The sequence below is a fragment of the Rhinopithecus roxellana genome, chromosome 11, assembly GCF_007565055.1.
Source record: "Rhinopithecus roxellana isolate Shanxi Qingling chromosome 11, ASM756505v1, whole genome shotgun sequence".
Lineage (NCBI taxonomy): Eukaryota > Metazoa > Chordata > Mammalia > Primates > Cercopithecidae > Rhinopithecus > Rhinopithecus roxellana.
In genome coordinates, this window is record NC_044559.1 from 33,297,531 (window position 1) to 33,311,326 (window position 13,796).

General features: G+C 43.5%; 1 protein-coding gene across 1 annotated transcript in view; it reads right to left on the reverse strand.

Annotated features, from left to right (window-relative positions):
• Positions 1 to 2,371: 2,371 nt before the first annotated feature.
• LOC104664442 (guanylate cyclase 2G-like) overlaps positions 2,372 to 13,796 on the reverse strand; it is a 51,278-nt gene continuing 39,853 nt past the window's right edge. The window contains 7 exon segments of the mRNA XM_010365934.1: positions 2,372 to 2,476; positions 2,564 to 2,594; positions 3,520 to 3,640; positions 4,790 to 4,967; positions 6,784 to 6,976; positions 7,833 to 7,973; positions 9,764 to 9,941. Coding sequence (XP_010364236.1) covers positions 2,372 to 2,476; positions 2,564 to 2,594; positions 3,520 to 3,640; positions 4,790 to 4,967; positions 6,784 to 6,976; positions 7,833 to 7,973; positions 9,764 to 9,941 — 947 coding nt within the window.

Here is a 13,796-nt window from a genome sequence, read left to right on the forward strand (position 1 = left end):
TCCCCTAGGTATCCTTAGCTGACATAGAAAAAATACTGAATATAGATTTAGAAAAGTGTTCTTATCAAAAGTCTTAGTTGTGATCCATAAAGACACTCTCGCTTTCTCCTTCTCCATGTACATATGTGTGTGTATGTATGCATGTGTGTGTGTATATATATGAGGGTGTGCATATATATATGTGCATGTGTGTGCATATGGATGTCTGTGTGTGCACACATGTGTTTTTGTGTGTATGAGTGTCTAGATGCCAAATGTTTATGTTACGATGTTCAATAAGAAAGGCAGAACTAAATCTGCATTACAGGAACATAACTTATGTAAGTATATGGGCTAGGGCTGGAATAAAAAAAAGACACACACACACAATACAAAGACATGATAATAATAGGCAACTGCCTTACCTGGCCTCATTCCTTCATCTGCATATTATTTTCTAATGTTCTTTTAATATCACAGTGATGGACTGCTTAGTTACTGCTACGCTTTTGTGTATAGCTCTATTAGTCCTTAATATTGCTTTATGCAATGCAATTATGCTTTCTTCTCCCTAACTAGACTGTAAGCTAAAGATCAAGAGAAAGTTTATATTCTCTTGAGTACCCCAGAATGGCACAGAGTAAGTGCTTAATAAATGCTCCTTGGATTAAAGAATGTTCACATGAATAGGTGGACGGGTGGATGGATGAACGGATGGATGGATGGATAGATGGATAAGTGGATGGATGGATGGATGGATGGATGAGGACTATCCTAGCTCTCTAGGAGGCCTCATAGTAGAGGTGGCCTTGTTTCCTTTCATGGTTGAGCAAGGTGTTTGGAATCCAGAGCCATTATCTCAAGAAAAGGAGTTATGGGGGAATGAGAAGATAAATTTGGCCTACTGTCTCCACGCTAAAGTAGCAGGAGAAAGCCTTCCTCTCCTCTCCACATAAACATCTTCTGCCTTCTCTCCTTTTAAGTATCAGTCTAAAGCTTTCAGTCCCCAATGCCGAAGGCCTCTGGGGAGGAGTGAAGCCTACCACAATGAAAACAAAATTTTCATATAGAAGACGGAGCCTGTGATGGATGTATAATTCAGTCTTCCCTCTCTGGGCAGAAGCAAAATACTGCTAATGGAAATGCTTAGGAGCTCAATGAAGACTGGATTATTTGGGAAGTGAAAGTGCTTTTGTGTCCCTCTTCCTAAAGAAAGGCAAGAATTCCACCAAATCTTTTATATAATTTGGTGTCAAAAGCTTCAATAAACCAAAAAGCAGTTTATTTCCCATACAGGTCTCAAAAGTATCTCAGCAAAGGCAGCTCAGAGACCCAGCAAGAAAGAAACTATTTCTGGTCTTACTGATTTTCGCTCCTTCAATCATGGGAAGTTCAACAGGAAAGGTCTCAAACACAGTATTTCATTCAAATTGCTCTGCCAGATTCAGGAGCAACCACACGAAATATATCTGGATGTGAGGAGTTGCAAGAGATGAAGAAAGAAGTACTATAAATGCATTAGTGGTTCAGCAAATCTATTAAAAGATCCACTCAATAAAACAACATGGAATCCTATTCATTATGTAGAAGGGAAGACTATTGTAGCAGGAATGGATGGGTTTGTCTTTGTCTACTGGAACTTTTTTTAAATTAAAGTCTTCATAAATGACTGAGAAATTCTTCTTAAAATTCAAGCCTTGACTGCAGGAGTTTTTGCTGGGTGAGTAGGAAAGAAATTAGGCAATACATTGGGAAGAGGGCATTATGCATTTGGGAGCTGTCCCTCTCACAGTAACTCAGGGTTCAGAACCAGGCTTTTCAATAACTGCAGAGGGCCTGGCTGCTTGAAATAGTCTCGGCCCTGTTGGATTTCAAGGGCTGCTCATGCCTTAGAGCTTTTTTTCCTGAACACATTCTCAAGATGCTGTCAGATATGGGCTCCTATCTCCTTGCAAGCTGATTAACTGATAAGGAAAATCAACACCAAAGGTTAGAGAGCAGGCACCTTGCACAGGAAAGACAGGCTTCATCCTCTCCACTTTCCCCTCCTGCAGAATGAAACTGGGTTCACCGCAAATTCTCAGGTTAATGGGCTGTAAATATCTAGCAGCTAGGGCAGTTGCACAGGGCTGAGAGCCAGAGGCCAGCCCTGGCACCCCATGAAATGAGTTCACCATCTTCAGCTCCTCCAAGCCTACATTTGCTGGAGGCACAGGCTGGGAGCTAACACCGGGATTGGAAGAGGAGGCCAGCTAGAAGGCTCCCCCTAGTGGGAGACTGGATCAATGCCCCGGAAACACACCTCTTAAATGGGATATTGACTGCGTCTCAAAGAAGGGTTCCCAAAGACTTTCACATGACTCCACAAACATCTTGAAAGAAAACACTCACCTCACAATATCTCTGGGACTTTGGCTTTTTCCTGAGTAAATCTGGGGAGTGGAAGAGTGAAGCCTTCTTTACCTTTCAACCAGAAAATTGTTTGCTCTCCTTTGCCCTGTGGAAAATTTACAAATTTAAAACAAAACAATGTTAATCATCTAAACCTTTTTGAAACTTACATCACTGAGTAATTCTTTTTTACATGTCCCAACTGACAAACAGCATACAAGTGCCTGGCAATGGTCAATGCAAGAAAATTACTATAAAGCAAAAGGATGTAATATTCCCTGGAGGTCCTGGCTATAGATTTCTTCTCTACCACCAAGAATATACTCTACCTCAGAGAAGGGCAGATTATCACCTATGGGCCAAATCCAGCCCACTACCTGTGTTTGCAAATAAAGTTTTATTGGAACATGGCCATGCCTGTTGATTGACATATTGTCTACTGCTGCTTTTGAGCTACAACATCAGTTAAGTAGTTGCAACAAAGACTCTATGGCCCCTGAAGCCTGAAATATTTACTGTCTGGCCCTGTATAGAAAAGGTTTTCCAGGCCAGACACAGTAGCTGATGCCAGCTAATCCCAGCACTTTGGGAGGCCGAAGTGGGTGGATAGCTTGAGGTCAGGAGTTCGAGACCAGCCTGACCAACATGGTGAAACTCAGTCTCTACTAAAAATCAAAAAAAAAAAAAAAAAAAGCCAGGTGTGGTGGCACATGCCTGTAATCCCAGCGACTTGGGAGGCTGAGGCAGGAGAATCCCTTGAACCCAGGAGGCAGAGGTCACAATGAACTAAGATCACACGACTGCACTCCAGCCTGGGTGACACAGTGAGACTTCATCTCAAAAAAAAAAAAGAAAGAAAGAAAGAAAAAGTTTTCCAACTCCTGCTCTTCATTTAAGTGATTTTATTATATGCATGTGTGATTGCTTAGAATGGAAAGTCACAGAAGAAAGGAGGGTATGTGTATTTGCATGGTTCTAACGAGCGCACAGTGCAAAACCCTGTCTATAAAGTGTGTGATCAGTGTTGCCTGAAGTGGATAATGCTCTTATCCTCCAGAAGGAAAACAGTAGGCAAAAAGCAAATGCATCTTATAAAACTATCCCCTAGTTAAAGCTAGGGGCCTGGAGGGATAACAATATTGTGTTTACAAAGCGTCATCGGTGATACCACACGAACTGCTGCTATCCATTCTGGATGCCATGTTCACAGTGTCTCCAAATAGACAGTATCTGGGCATGGTAATTCCCACCACACCAGCCACCACAGGACCTGAAGAGTGGAGAACCAAGACCGTAACTGCTCTGCATTGCCCAAGGCTGGACTCTACGATGCGCATCAAATCAACAAATGTAGTGATGCGCCCTCTTGGGGCAAAGTTTGGCAATAGGTTTTAGGGTTTACAGAAAGGAAACCAACAGAACCCACAAACTCCTGCTGGAAAGCGACGTCATCACAGTCATTAAATGACCGTGTCACTCATGAACTAGAGCTGTGAACAATGCCAACAGCAGCACAAACATGGGAGCAATTCATTCTGAGGCTTGGGTTTTGTTTTTGTTGAGCCCTGGAAGATAGGTAGTAGCATAATTGGCTACAAAATTTGATGGAACAGATACAGAGTGAAAACACGGGATACTTTGTGCAAAGATGATTAAGAATTTCCAGACAGTAACAGAAGAGCACGAAACGAAGCATGGACCACTTCTGCACAGATCACATGCCCATGAGTTGGCAAACACAGACCACATCAAAGGGCATTTGATATTGAGGCATGGAGGAAAAGTAGCCCTATATAACCCGTCCTGGGGTTTGGTCTCTTCCTTTTTTTCCTCTCTCCTTTTTCTTTTATTTTCTTTTTTTTTTTTGACAGAGTTTCGCTTTGTTGCCCAGGCTGGAGTGCAGTGGCACAATGTCAGCTCACTGCAACCTCCGCCTCCCAGGTTCAAGCAACTCTTGTGCCTCAGCCTCTTGAGTAGCTGAGATTACAGGTGCCTGCCACCACACCTGGCTGGTATTCTGTATTTTAGTACAGACAGGGTTTCACCATGTTGCTAAGGTTGGTCTCAAACTCCTGAGCTCAGGCAATCCATCCATCTCGGCCTTCCAATTTGCTAGGACTATAGGTGTGAGCCACCGCGCCCAGTCCTTATTTTTGGTTGAATACATTGAAGCCACTCTGTGTCCTTGTTGTTACCAAGCAACCTAGCTAAATAGAAACACACATGCAGAGACAATTCAATCTTTTATTTCCCCTAAAGAGGTTACCATTCAATGTCCGGGTTCCTAAAAACCTTGAATGTAGGAATGGAACCCAGAACGACCTGCCGCCATCCCTGCACCACCAGGCCATCAGTGTTGTCTACCTGTGTGGAAGCCAATCCAAAGCTGGAGCTCCACCAGGCCATCAGTGTTGTCTACCTGTGTGGAAGCCAATCCGAAGCTGGAGCTCCTCCTGGAGCAAGTGCCCAGTCTGGAAGCAAATGAATGGTGCCACTGAGAAGTGCAGGGACATGGTGGCAATCTCAGCCACATGCTGGCTTCCATTGCGGATAGGGAGTCTGCTAGCCACCACGTATGCGTCTCCAGTGGTCTCAACCTGAAAACAAAGCGACAGAGTGGCCCTTTGTTTCCCAAGAGGGAGGCCAAGGGTCGGGGTGGGTCAGAGATGAAGGCCCCTCATTTGTCCCCAGCCTCGAGGCCCTGTTTCTGGATGTGTCACACTGCCTGACCTCTGCCCCATGCAAGTTCCAGCATTTCTTCAGTTCCTGCCCTTGTAATGGCTCTTCCACAACGCCCACTTCACCTTCCTTCCCCCAGCCTCCCTCCCCACAGTCACTGTTTCCTCCTCTGAAATCCAATGGCAGCAGTGACTATATTTCCCCAGCCCAGATTCAGAACCAGTGAGACAGGGAGCAGTGTGCTCCTGGAGTCAACCTGGAACGGTGAGGTGGATTGGTCAAGCAGAGACCAGCTCCCCCAACTTGAAATGTCCACGCCCCACACAAGGGCTCTTGGACACATTTATATATGGATACGCATTACACATTATACAAAATGTATTCATATATATATAGTATGTATCTGCCTGTCTGTGCTCTTCCCCCTCCATCCTCCTAATAAAATCAGTTTTCAGATCTGTCATTCACAATAGAGAAATAAATGACAAGTAGTTACAGCCCTTTCCAGACACATTTGCATTTTAGCAGAATCCAAAGATGATGTGGTGAAGGTTGAATTGCAGGCATCAGCCAGACGGTAAGAACACCTCTGTTCTGGTGACCCCGAAATGATGTGAAGTCAACCAGTCAACAAGCATCACCTGCTTCTGGGTTCCCTCTCCCCACCGTGATAACATCCTTTAGAAATACAAACTAAGTTTTAAAATGAGCTCAAGCAAAACACAACTGAGCAGGTAATACTAAGAGGAAAATCCCAGAAGACGTCCTCCTAAGCAGGGCAGGTTCTGATTTTGTTGGGTGTGTGTGGTCTGCTCTTCAAGGTTATCTAAACCATCCTTTCTTTCACCCTTGAACAGAGGCATCATTTGTGGGGAACACTGGGAGACAAACATTGAAGATGTGTCACTCTGTCACTGAGATATGTGACCATATGACCACACTGTCCTCCAAATCTCGCTGTCTCCAGGTCCACAGGCAGAGGCAGGGCCCTGGGATTGTGGTCGGAGCTGGTGCACTTGTGGCTGCCCACCAGGCATATATGAGCACAGGCACATGGTACTGTGCCTGGAGTCATGATCTGACCCCTTCTAAAGAGTCAGAACACACAGAAAGCAGCCCTCATCACCACCACCACCCGGCAGTCATGAAGAGCCAAAATGTTTCTGTTTTCCCCATCAAAAATGGTTTTCACTCTAGGTGACCGTGTCCTTCTGTCTCCCAGAGTAGGACCCAGCAGGTAATTGTTGCTGCCCCCCTTTTAGCCATGAGTCTGATAGTCTAAAATTGGGAGTCTTTCTTCACTCTGAATTGCTAAGGATCAGGACAACAGAGGTGAGACCCACACAAGATCCAAGGACAATCTTTGTAGGAGAGTAAACAGGAGACTCTCTGCCTCGGAAGGAAATGTATTTAGGAAAGACGGGAAAGAATTAGCCAGTGGAAGATCAATACCTCTTTTTAAAAAGTGTTTAATGTGAGATGAAATAATGGAAGGAAACAGAGGAAAAACAGAGGAAACTGGTGATTTTTGACAAGCACATACATCTGTGACTAATCAAGACCTCTTCCAACAAAACAAACAAATAAAATATTGAGTTTCTGCCATGAAGTGACATAGACTGAAATGGAGTTTCCTCCTGGCTGATGTCTGGAATCAGTTCCATCTTCCGTCAGGCCCCGGAGACAGCCCGCAAGGAGCACGCATGACCTCACAGCCAGGATGAGACGTCTCACCTTATACTCACCGTAATTTGTGATGATGTGATCGAATAAACTGTACAGGTCATTGAGGAGCTTGATGACTTGCAAGGGGGAGCTGAGAGAACATAGCTTTGTGAATCCAACAATGTCAGAGAAAAAAATTGGTACAGACTCGAAATGTTCTGGTTCCACGGACCTTCCAGCTAGGAGTTGTTCTCCAGTGAAACTGAAACCGGAGAAAGAGATCATTTTTGAATGGATCTTATTCATCTCATCTCCTACAGACTCCCACGAAATTGTCCTCATTGGTCCTTTTGCTTCAATGGCCAAGCTTTTGGTTAACAAAATTCATTATCTAGAGGAATTCTTTCAACATCCACTTCTCCACTTGCATTCTCTCTAAAGAGATATTTTAATTGATGGGTATAAATGGTGAGGGGGAGGGTAGGAGAGAGGGTCACATAATGCCCTTACAAAAAGGATTTTCTTGAGGTATATTGGTTATCGAGTTAGAGTGTAAAGACTCTGCAGTTGTAGAAGCAAATATAACCATTCACCAATCCACAAATCAATTTCATTTCAGTCAACCAATCTCACTAAAAATCCCTGCCCCCACTTCTTTGGTCTAGCCATGCAAGAAGTGCACAGGAATTTTAACAGCAAATACTTCTGTTAAGAGAGTGAACATGTAGAAACAGAACCAAAAATGGAGCAATCTTTGAATGTGAAGCCACAGGTACATATCAAACTGTGCAGAGGTTTTGGACCTACAATCAAATACAGGGGAGGTAGCAATTAGTCAGACTCGTGAAACGAGGGCGCCATCTAGTGGCTACTCTCCTGTTGCTGCATCCGCCACCCTCCACGTAAAAGAGGGACTGCAGCCTCTATTCCTATGGATTCAGGAGAGTTTGCTTCTATCTCCCTTTACAGGTGTACCAAACTGCACAAAAAATGCCTGGCTCTTTTTAGAAGAACCTGACATCCTCTTAGAAAAGTAATCATTGGAAGTTATCCCGCCTCTGTGGGGCTGCTAGATGGTGATGCTGCAGCTTCGTCAAGTCCCCACTGCTTCCAAATACCTGGGCACCATAGTAGATAGAAGCTTCTCCACCTTCCTCTTCTCTGCCGTCAGCCGGCTGGTCCTCTCTTGCACCACTTCCTCCAGGTGATTGGCATACACTTCCAACTTACTCATCATACTGGCCAGTATGCTTACATGGCTTTAAAAGAAACCAGACATTGATGTTTTCTCCCAAGACCCTTAGGGCCTCAGTGGAACAGAGCTTCCAACTACACATTCCAGGAAAATATTTCTAATATAATTTTTAAAGTTTAAAAACTATTATGAGCTTGGAAATGCAGAACATGGGGCTATTGCGTTAAGAATGCATAGCTGGCCGGGCGCAGTGGCTCACGCCTGTAATCCCAGCACTTTGGGAGGCTGAGGTGGGTGGATCGCGAGGTCAGGAGATTGAGACCATCCTGGTTAACACAGTGAAACCCTGTCTCTACTAAAAAAAAATACAAAAAAATTAGCCAGGCATGGTGGCGGGCACTGGTAGTCCCAGCTACTCAGGAGGCTGAGGCAGGAGAATGGTGTGAACCCAGAAGGCAGAGCTTGCAGTGAGCCGAGATTGCACCACTGCACTCCAGCCTGGGTGACAGAGACTCTGCCTCAAAAAAAAAGAAAAAGAAAAAGAAAAAAAGACATAGCTGAAGCGAGGTGTGGTGACTCAACGCCTGCAATCCCAGCACTTTGGGAGCCCAAGGCGGGCAGATCACCTGAGGTCAGGAGTCTGAGATCAGCCGGGCCAACATAGCGAAACCCTGTCTCTATTAAAAATATGAAAATTAGCCAGGTGTAGTGGCACACACCTGCAGTCCTAGTTACTCAGGAGGCTGAGGCATGAGAATCACTTGAAGCCGGGAGGCAGAGATTGCAGTGAGCCAAGATCACACCACTGCACTCCAGCCTGTGCAACACAGCAAGACCCTGACCCAAAAAAATGTTTTGTTTAAAAAAAAAAAAAGAAAGAATGCATAGCTGAAGGTCCAAATTAGGAGTAGACACCTGACTCCCAGCCTGGGGCTCTTTCCACCAACTCAAGCTACCTCTAACATGGGCATGTCTTCCTAAATTCATGTACTGAAAGATGATACAATTATCTGGTGTGAAGGAAGCTATTATTGAGAAAGTTGTTGGAGACGCATTAATGATTTAAGTCATAACCTACCCTACAGGTGGTGAGTAATTTTTATCTCATAGTCCAGTCCAAAGTGATTAGCCTAACCCTTGGAATGCTGATTTGAAACAGATTCTGAAGCCATGTCAAAACTCCCTGGAAACAAGGACCTTAATTGATTAGTGACATCTGAGATAGACAAAGAAGGTAGTAAAATTATTAATATCTGATCCATTTTTGTGGCATCTATGAAATAAAGGGAGAATTTCTCACTCCACTGCAACCAGCATGTAGTACAGTGCTTTGTGTATGGTAAGCCCTGAGTGAGTGTATGAGGAAGGAAGGAAGGAAGGGAGGGAGGAAGGAAGGAAGGGAGGAAGGGAGGGAGGAAGGAAGGGAAGAAGGAAGGGAGGGAGGGAGGGAGGGAATGAGTCGCATAGAACCAATCACAGCCACATAGTTTTAAATTTTTTTTGTTTTTTAGAAACAGGGTCTCGTTCTGTCACCCAGGCTGCAGTACAGTGGCACAATCATAGCTCACTGGAGCCTTGACCTCCAGGGCTCAAGCGATTCTCAGCCCCCTAAGAAACTCGAACTACAGGCTCATACCACCACACCTGGCTAATTTTTTATTTTATTTTATTTTTTATAGATATAGAATCTCACCATGTTGACCAGGCTGGTCTTGAACTCCTGGCCTCAAGGGATCCTCCTGCCTTAGCCTCCTAAAGCACTGGGATTACATGCATGAGCCACCATACCTGGCAGCTCTAAAATCCTAATGGTTAACTGAGTGACAGTAAATATCTGTTGCACATCTAACTCACCCTCTGGGAATGGCCTCTCATAAAGTTTTCTTGATGGAAGAGAAACTGGGTCTTTTCTCCGGAGATTCCTCCCAACATACGCTCACCATGGCCATGATCTTTTCATTGCCCTTCTCCTTGGGCAGGGAAGGTCGCAGTGGGACTGCTGCTGCAGGGTCTTCGATTTGGTTGATGATTTCTGAAATTCATGTTGGGTTTAGAAAGCCAAACATCAGAGCTTTGTGCCACTTACTATACTTCATTTTCAATAGTAATTGTGCTCTTATATTTGTAAACTGAGTTTTTAAATAAATAGAACACATTAGAATTCCAAAGTAATCTGGATATTTTAATAGGATACTCTGAATCTGCCTGGAAAATGAACAATTCTAATGAAAAACATATAAACACCCTCCTAATTAGTTTTCAAATCACGATTTTTTAAAATAGAACTTTGCTTGATGTGAAGCATATCTCCATATAATTTCAGGAATGTATAGGCATTTCGTGTTGGAAACCCCCAAACTGCGCTTCATGCAATTTTGTTAAATTTTCTGCAATATGTTGCATAAATGTTATTTTAACACATAATAAATATTACCATCATGTCCTGCCTCTCTGTCCAATTTTGTAAACCTAATTTTTCCCACTTCTTCACTGGCTCCTACTGACATTTGCTAAACATTCTGCTTAACCAGATGTTGTCAAGGGAATAATATTTTGAGAAAAATGTATACATGTTTTGGTATAAAAATAATAAAAATACTGTGCATGCAACAACATGGATAAGTCTTATATGCATTATTACTAAGTTAGAGAAACCAGTCAGAAAAGGCTGTGTACTGTATGATTCTATTTACATGGCACCCCAGAAGCAACAACACCCCAGCAGCAATGGGCATATCTGGTGTCATTTCTTTTTTTCTTTTTTTCTTTTTTTTTTTTTTTGAGATAGACTCCGGCCCTAGTGCCCAGGCTGGAGTGCAGTGGCGCGATCTTGGCTCACTGCAACCTCCGCCTCCCAGGTTCAAGCAATTCTCCTGCCTCAGCTTCCCCAGTAGCCGGGACTAAGGCGTGTGCCACCATGCCCAGCCAATTTTTGTACTTTTAGTACAGACGGGGTTTCACCATGTTGGCCAGGATGGTCTTGATTTCCTGACCTTGTGATTCTCTTACTTTCTAATACCTTTATCCAACAAAAGAAGTCATGGCTTCTTGGAGAATTGACTGCTTCTATCTAGCACTGGGGCAGGAGATACGCAAAATGAGACTTTCTTGTTTTCCCAGAAAGTAAGGAAATATACATTCTAGAAAAGACAAAATGTTAGAGACAGAAAACAGATCAGTGGTTGCCAAGAGTTTGGGGAGCAGAGAGCATTGACTACACGAAATGCCGAGGATACTTTTAGGATGAGGAAAGTTTTCTGTAGGATACTACAGTGGTGGATAGATTACACTATATATTTGCCAAAACCCATAGAGTTTTATAGCACAAAAGTAAGCCATAAGGAAAGCAAACTTTAAAATATACCAATTGGGAAATTATGCAACCCCAAGACAGAATGCAGACAGCAATAAAAGAATCTATCAGTGTTACAAATATGTGGCATAATCTTACTGAATGGGATGAGTGAGAAAGAATGCTGACCTACATCGCTTCTGAAATGACTAGAGACTTTAAGACTAAAGACAAAAGGAACTGTTCATAATCATCGTACTCTAGTTGGTAAAACTGTTTCTCATGGGGATGCAGATTAACAAGTCTGAAATCACTGAACACACATATGGGGATTGAACAAAGTACATGGGTGGTGGATGGTGGGAGCCAGGATCTCAATGTTGGAATTTACAGAAAAGTAATGGGAAGACTGCAATGAACCATGATGGTGATGAGTTACGTTTAGAGACGTCAATGGGAACTCATGTTTAGTTTAATGTAGATGCAGATATATGTGTATGTGTGCATGTGTAATTATAGAGATATGTATATATATGGGCTAGTACACATACATATTTCCTTACTCTGTCCACCGAGAGGGCCCATAAGTAACAACCCCCCGGTAGCAATGAGCACATCTAGTGTCAGCTCTAACTTTCTAATACCTTTCTCCAACAAAAGAAGCCAGGGCTTGTTGGAGAGAATTGGTTGCTTCTAGCACTGGGGCAGGGGATATGCAAAATGAGACTTTCTTGTCTTACCAGAAAGTAAGGAAATATGCAGAAACAAGACAAAACACCACAGTGATGGCTACACGTCAAAGAGACACAGAAGCCACCTGAAACTGAATGGCCAAAATGGGAACAATTTAAGCTACAAAATAAATAAAGTGATATTCAGTTATAACCCAAAGTAAAATAAATATCCATGAGTTCATGCTGACATAAGTACTTGAAGAAATAAATGAATGGGCAGAGTAGACAAATCTCCCACGGAGAATAATTCCAAATACTCCCTCCTCAAAGAGGTGGAGCCTGAATCCCCACCTTTTTTCTTCTTTTTTTCTCTCTTTTTTTGAGACAGGGTCTCTGCCACCCAGGCTGGAGTGCAGTGGCAGGATCTTTACTCTGCCTCCTGGGCTCAAGCAATCTTTGCGCCTCAGCTTCCAGAGTAGCTGCTGGGACGCTGCCACACTCGGGTAATTTTTGTATTTTTGTAAAGACTGAGTCTCCCTGTATGCCCAGGTTGCTCTCAAACTCCTGGACTCAAGCGATCCTCCCTCCTTGGCCTCCCACAATGTTGGGATTACAGGCGTGAGCCACCACGCCCAGCCTAACTCCTCACTTAGTCCTAGACTAAGTATGGAAGGGAGGAATCAGAGTAACTTTATGGTGGAGAAATTGACAAACACTTCCCCAGCCAAGTGATCAAGGTTAACATCAACAGCAATAATCAATGAAAAGGACAAGTTACCTGTACAGTCATCCTTCAAAACACACAAACGCCAAACCACGAGAAAAGAAAAACAAATCAGACAAATTCCACATGAAAGAACTTCTACAAAATATCTGACCAGTACTCCTCAGAAGTGTCAAGGTCATTGAAAATAAAGTCTGAGAAATTTTCCCAGAGAAGCTTAAGGAGACATGATGACCAAGTGTAATGTGGTACCCTGGGTGGGGTTCAGAGACAGAAAAAGGACGTTAGGCCAGAACTAGGAAATCTGAATAATATATGACTGTTAGTTTAATATAATAAAAAAAATACAGGTTACAAAACTGTGCATAAAATGTTATCTTGTTTAAGTGTACATGTTTAACGCCTAAAACTATTCTGAAAGTATGTGCATTAAAAAGCACTCTAGGAGCCAGGCACAGTGGCTCACACCTGTAATCCCAGCACTTTGGGAACCCAAGGCAGGGGGGATCACTTGAGGTCAAGAGTTTGAGACCAGCCTAGCAACATGGCAAACCCCCATCTCTACTAAAAATATAAAAATTAGCCAAGCATGGTGGTGGATGCCTGTAGTCCTAGCTACTCAGGAGGCCGAGGCAGGAGAATCGCTTGAACCCGGGAGGTGGAGGTTGCAGTGAGCCGAGATCACACCATCACACTCCAGCCTGGGTGACAGAGATTCCATCCCAAAAAAAAATACTCTGGAAAACTGTGTTTTACTTCCCAAATGAAGTACATTTTGAGACATGAGACAGCAATGGCTTCAAAAGCAGTGACTGAATTACTATGGCATCTTCTGCTTTCTGTGTTTAGCTCTAAGAAATGAAAGAATCAGAAAAATGATACAGGACTTCGAGAGCAAATTCAAACCCACGGGTCTGCACTTCAGAGAACATGTGTGAATTACCTAGTAACTTCTAGCCAGCTGTTTCCATCCTATAATCTTTAACTGTCTACTAGATATGTTAGCACTGTTGCTCATTTGCTTTGGCAATGTGCATCAGAATCGTTGGGGAGCTTGCTGAAACACAGATTTCTGGACCAATTCCTCAGGAGTGGGGCCTGAAAATGTGCATTTCTGACATGTTTCCAACTGATGCTGATGCTGCTGGTCCAAGGACCACAAGGACCAAGGTCAGTGCCTCTCAAGCTGTGGCTTTA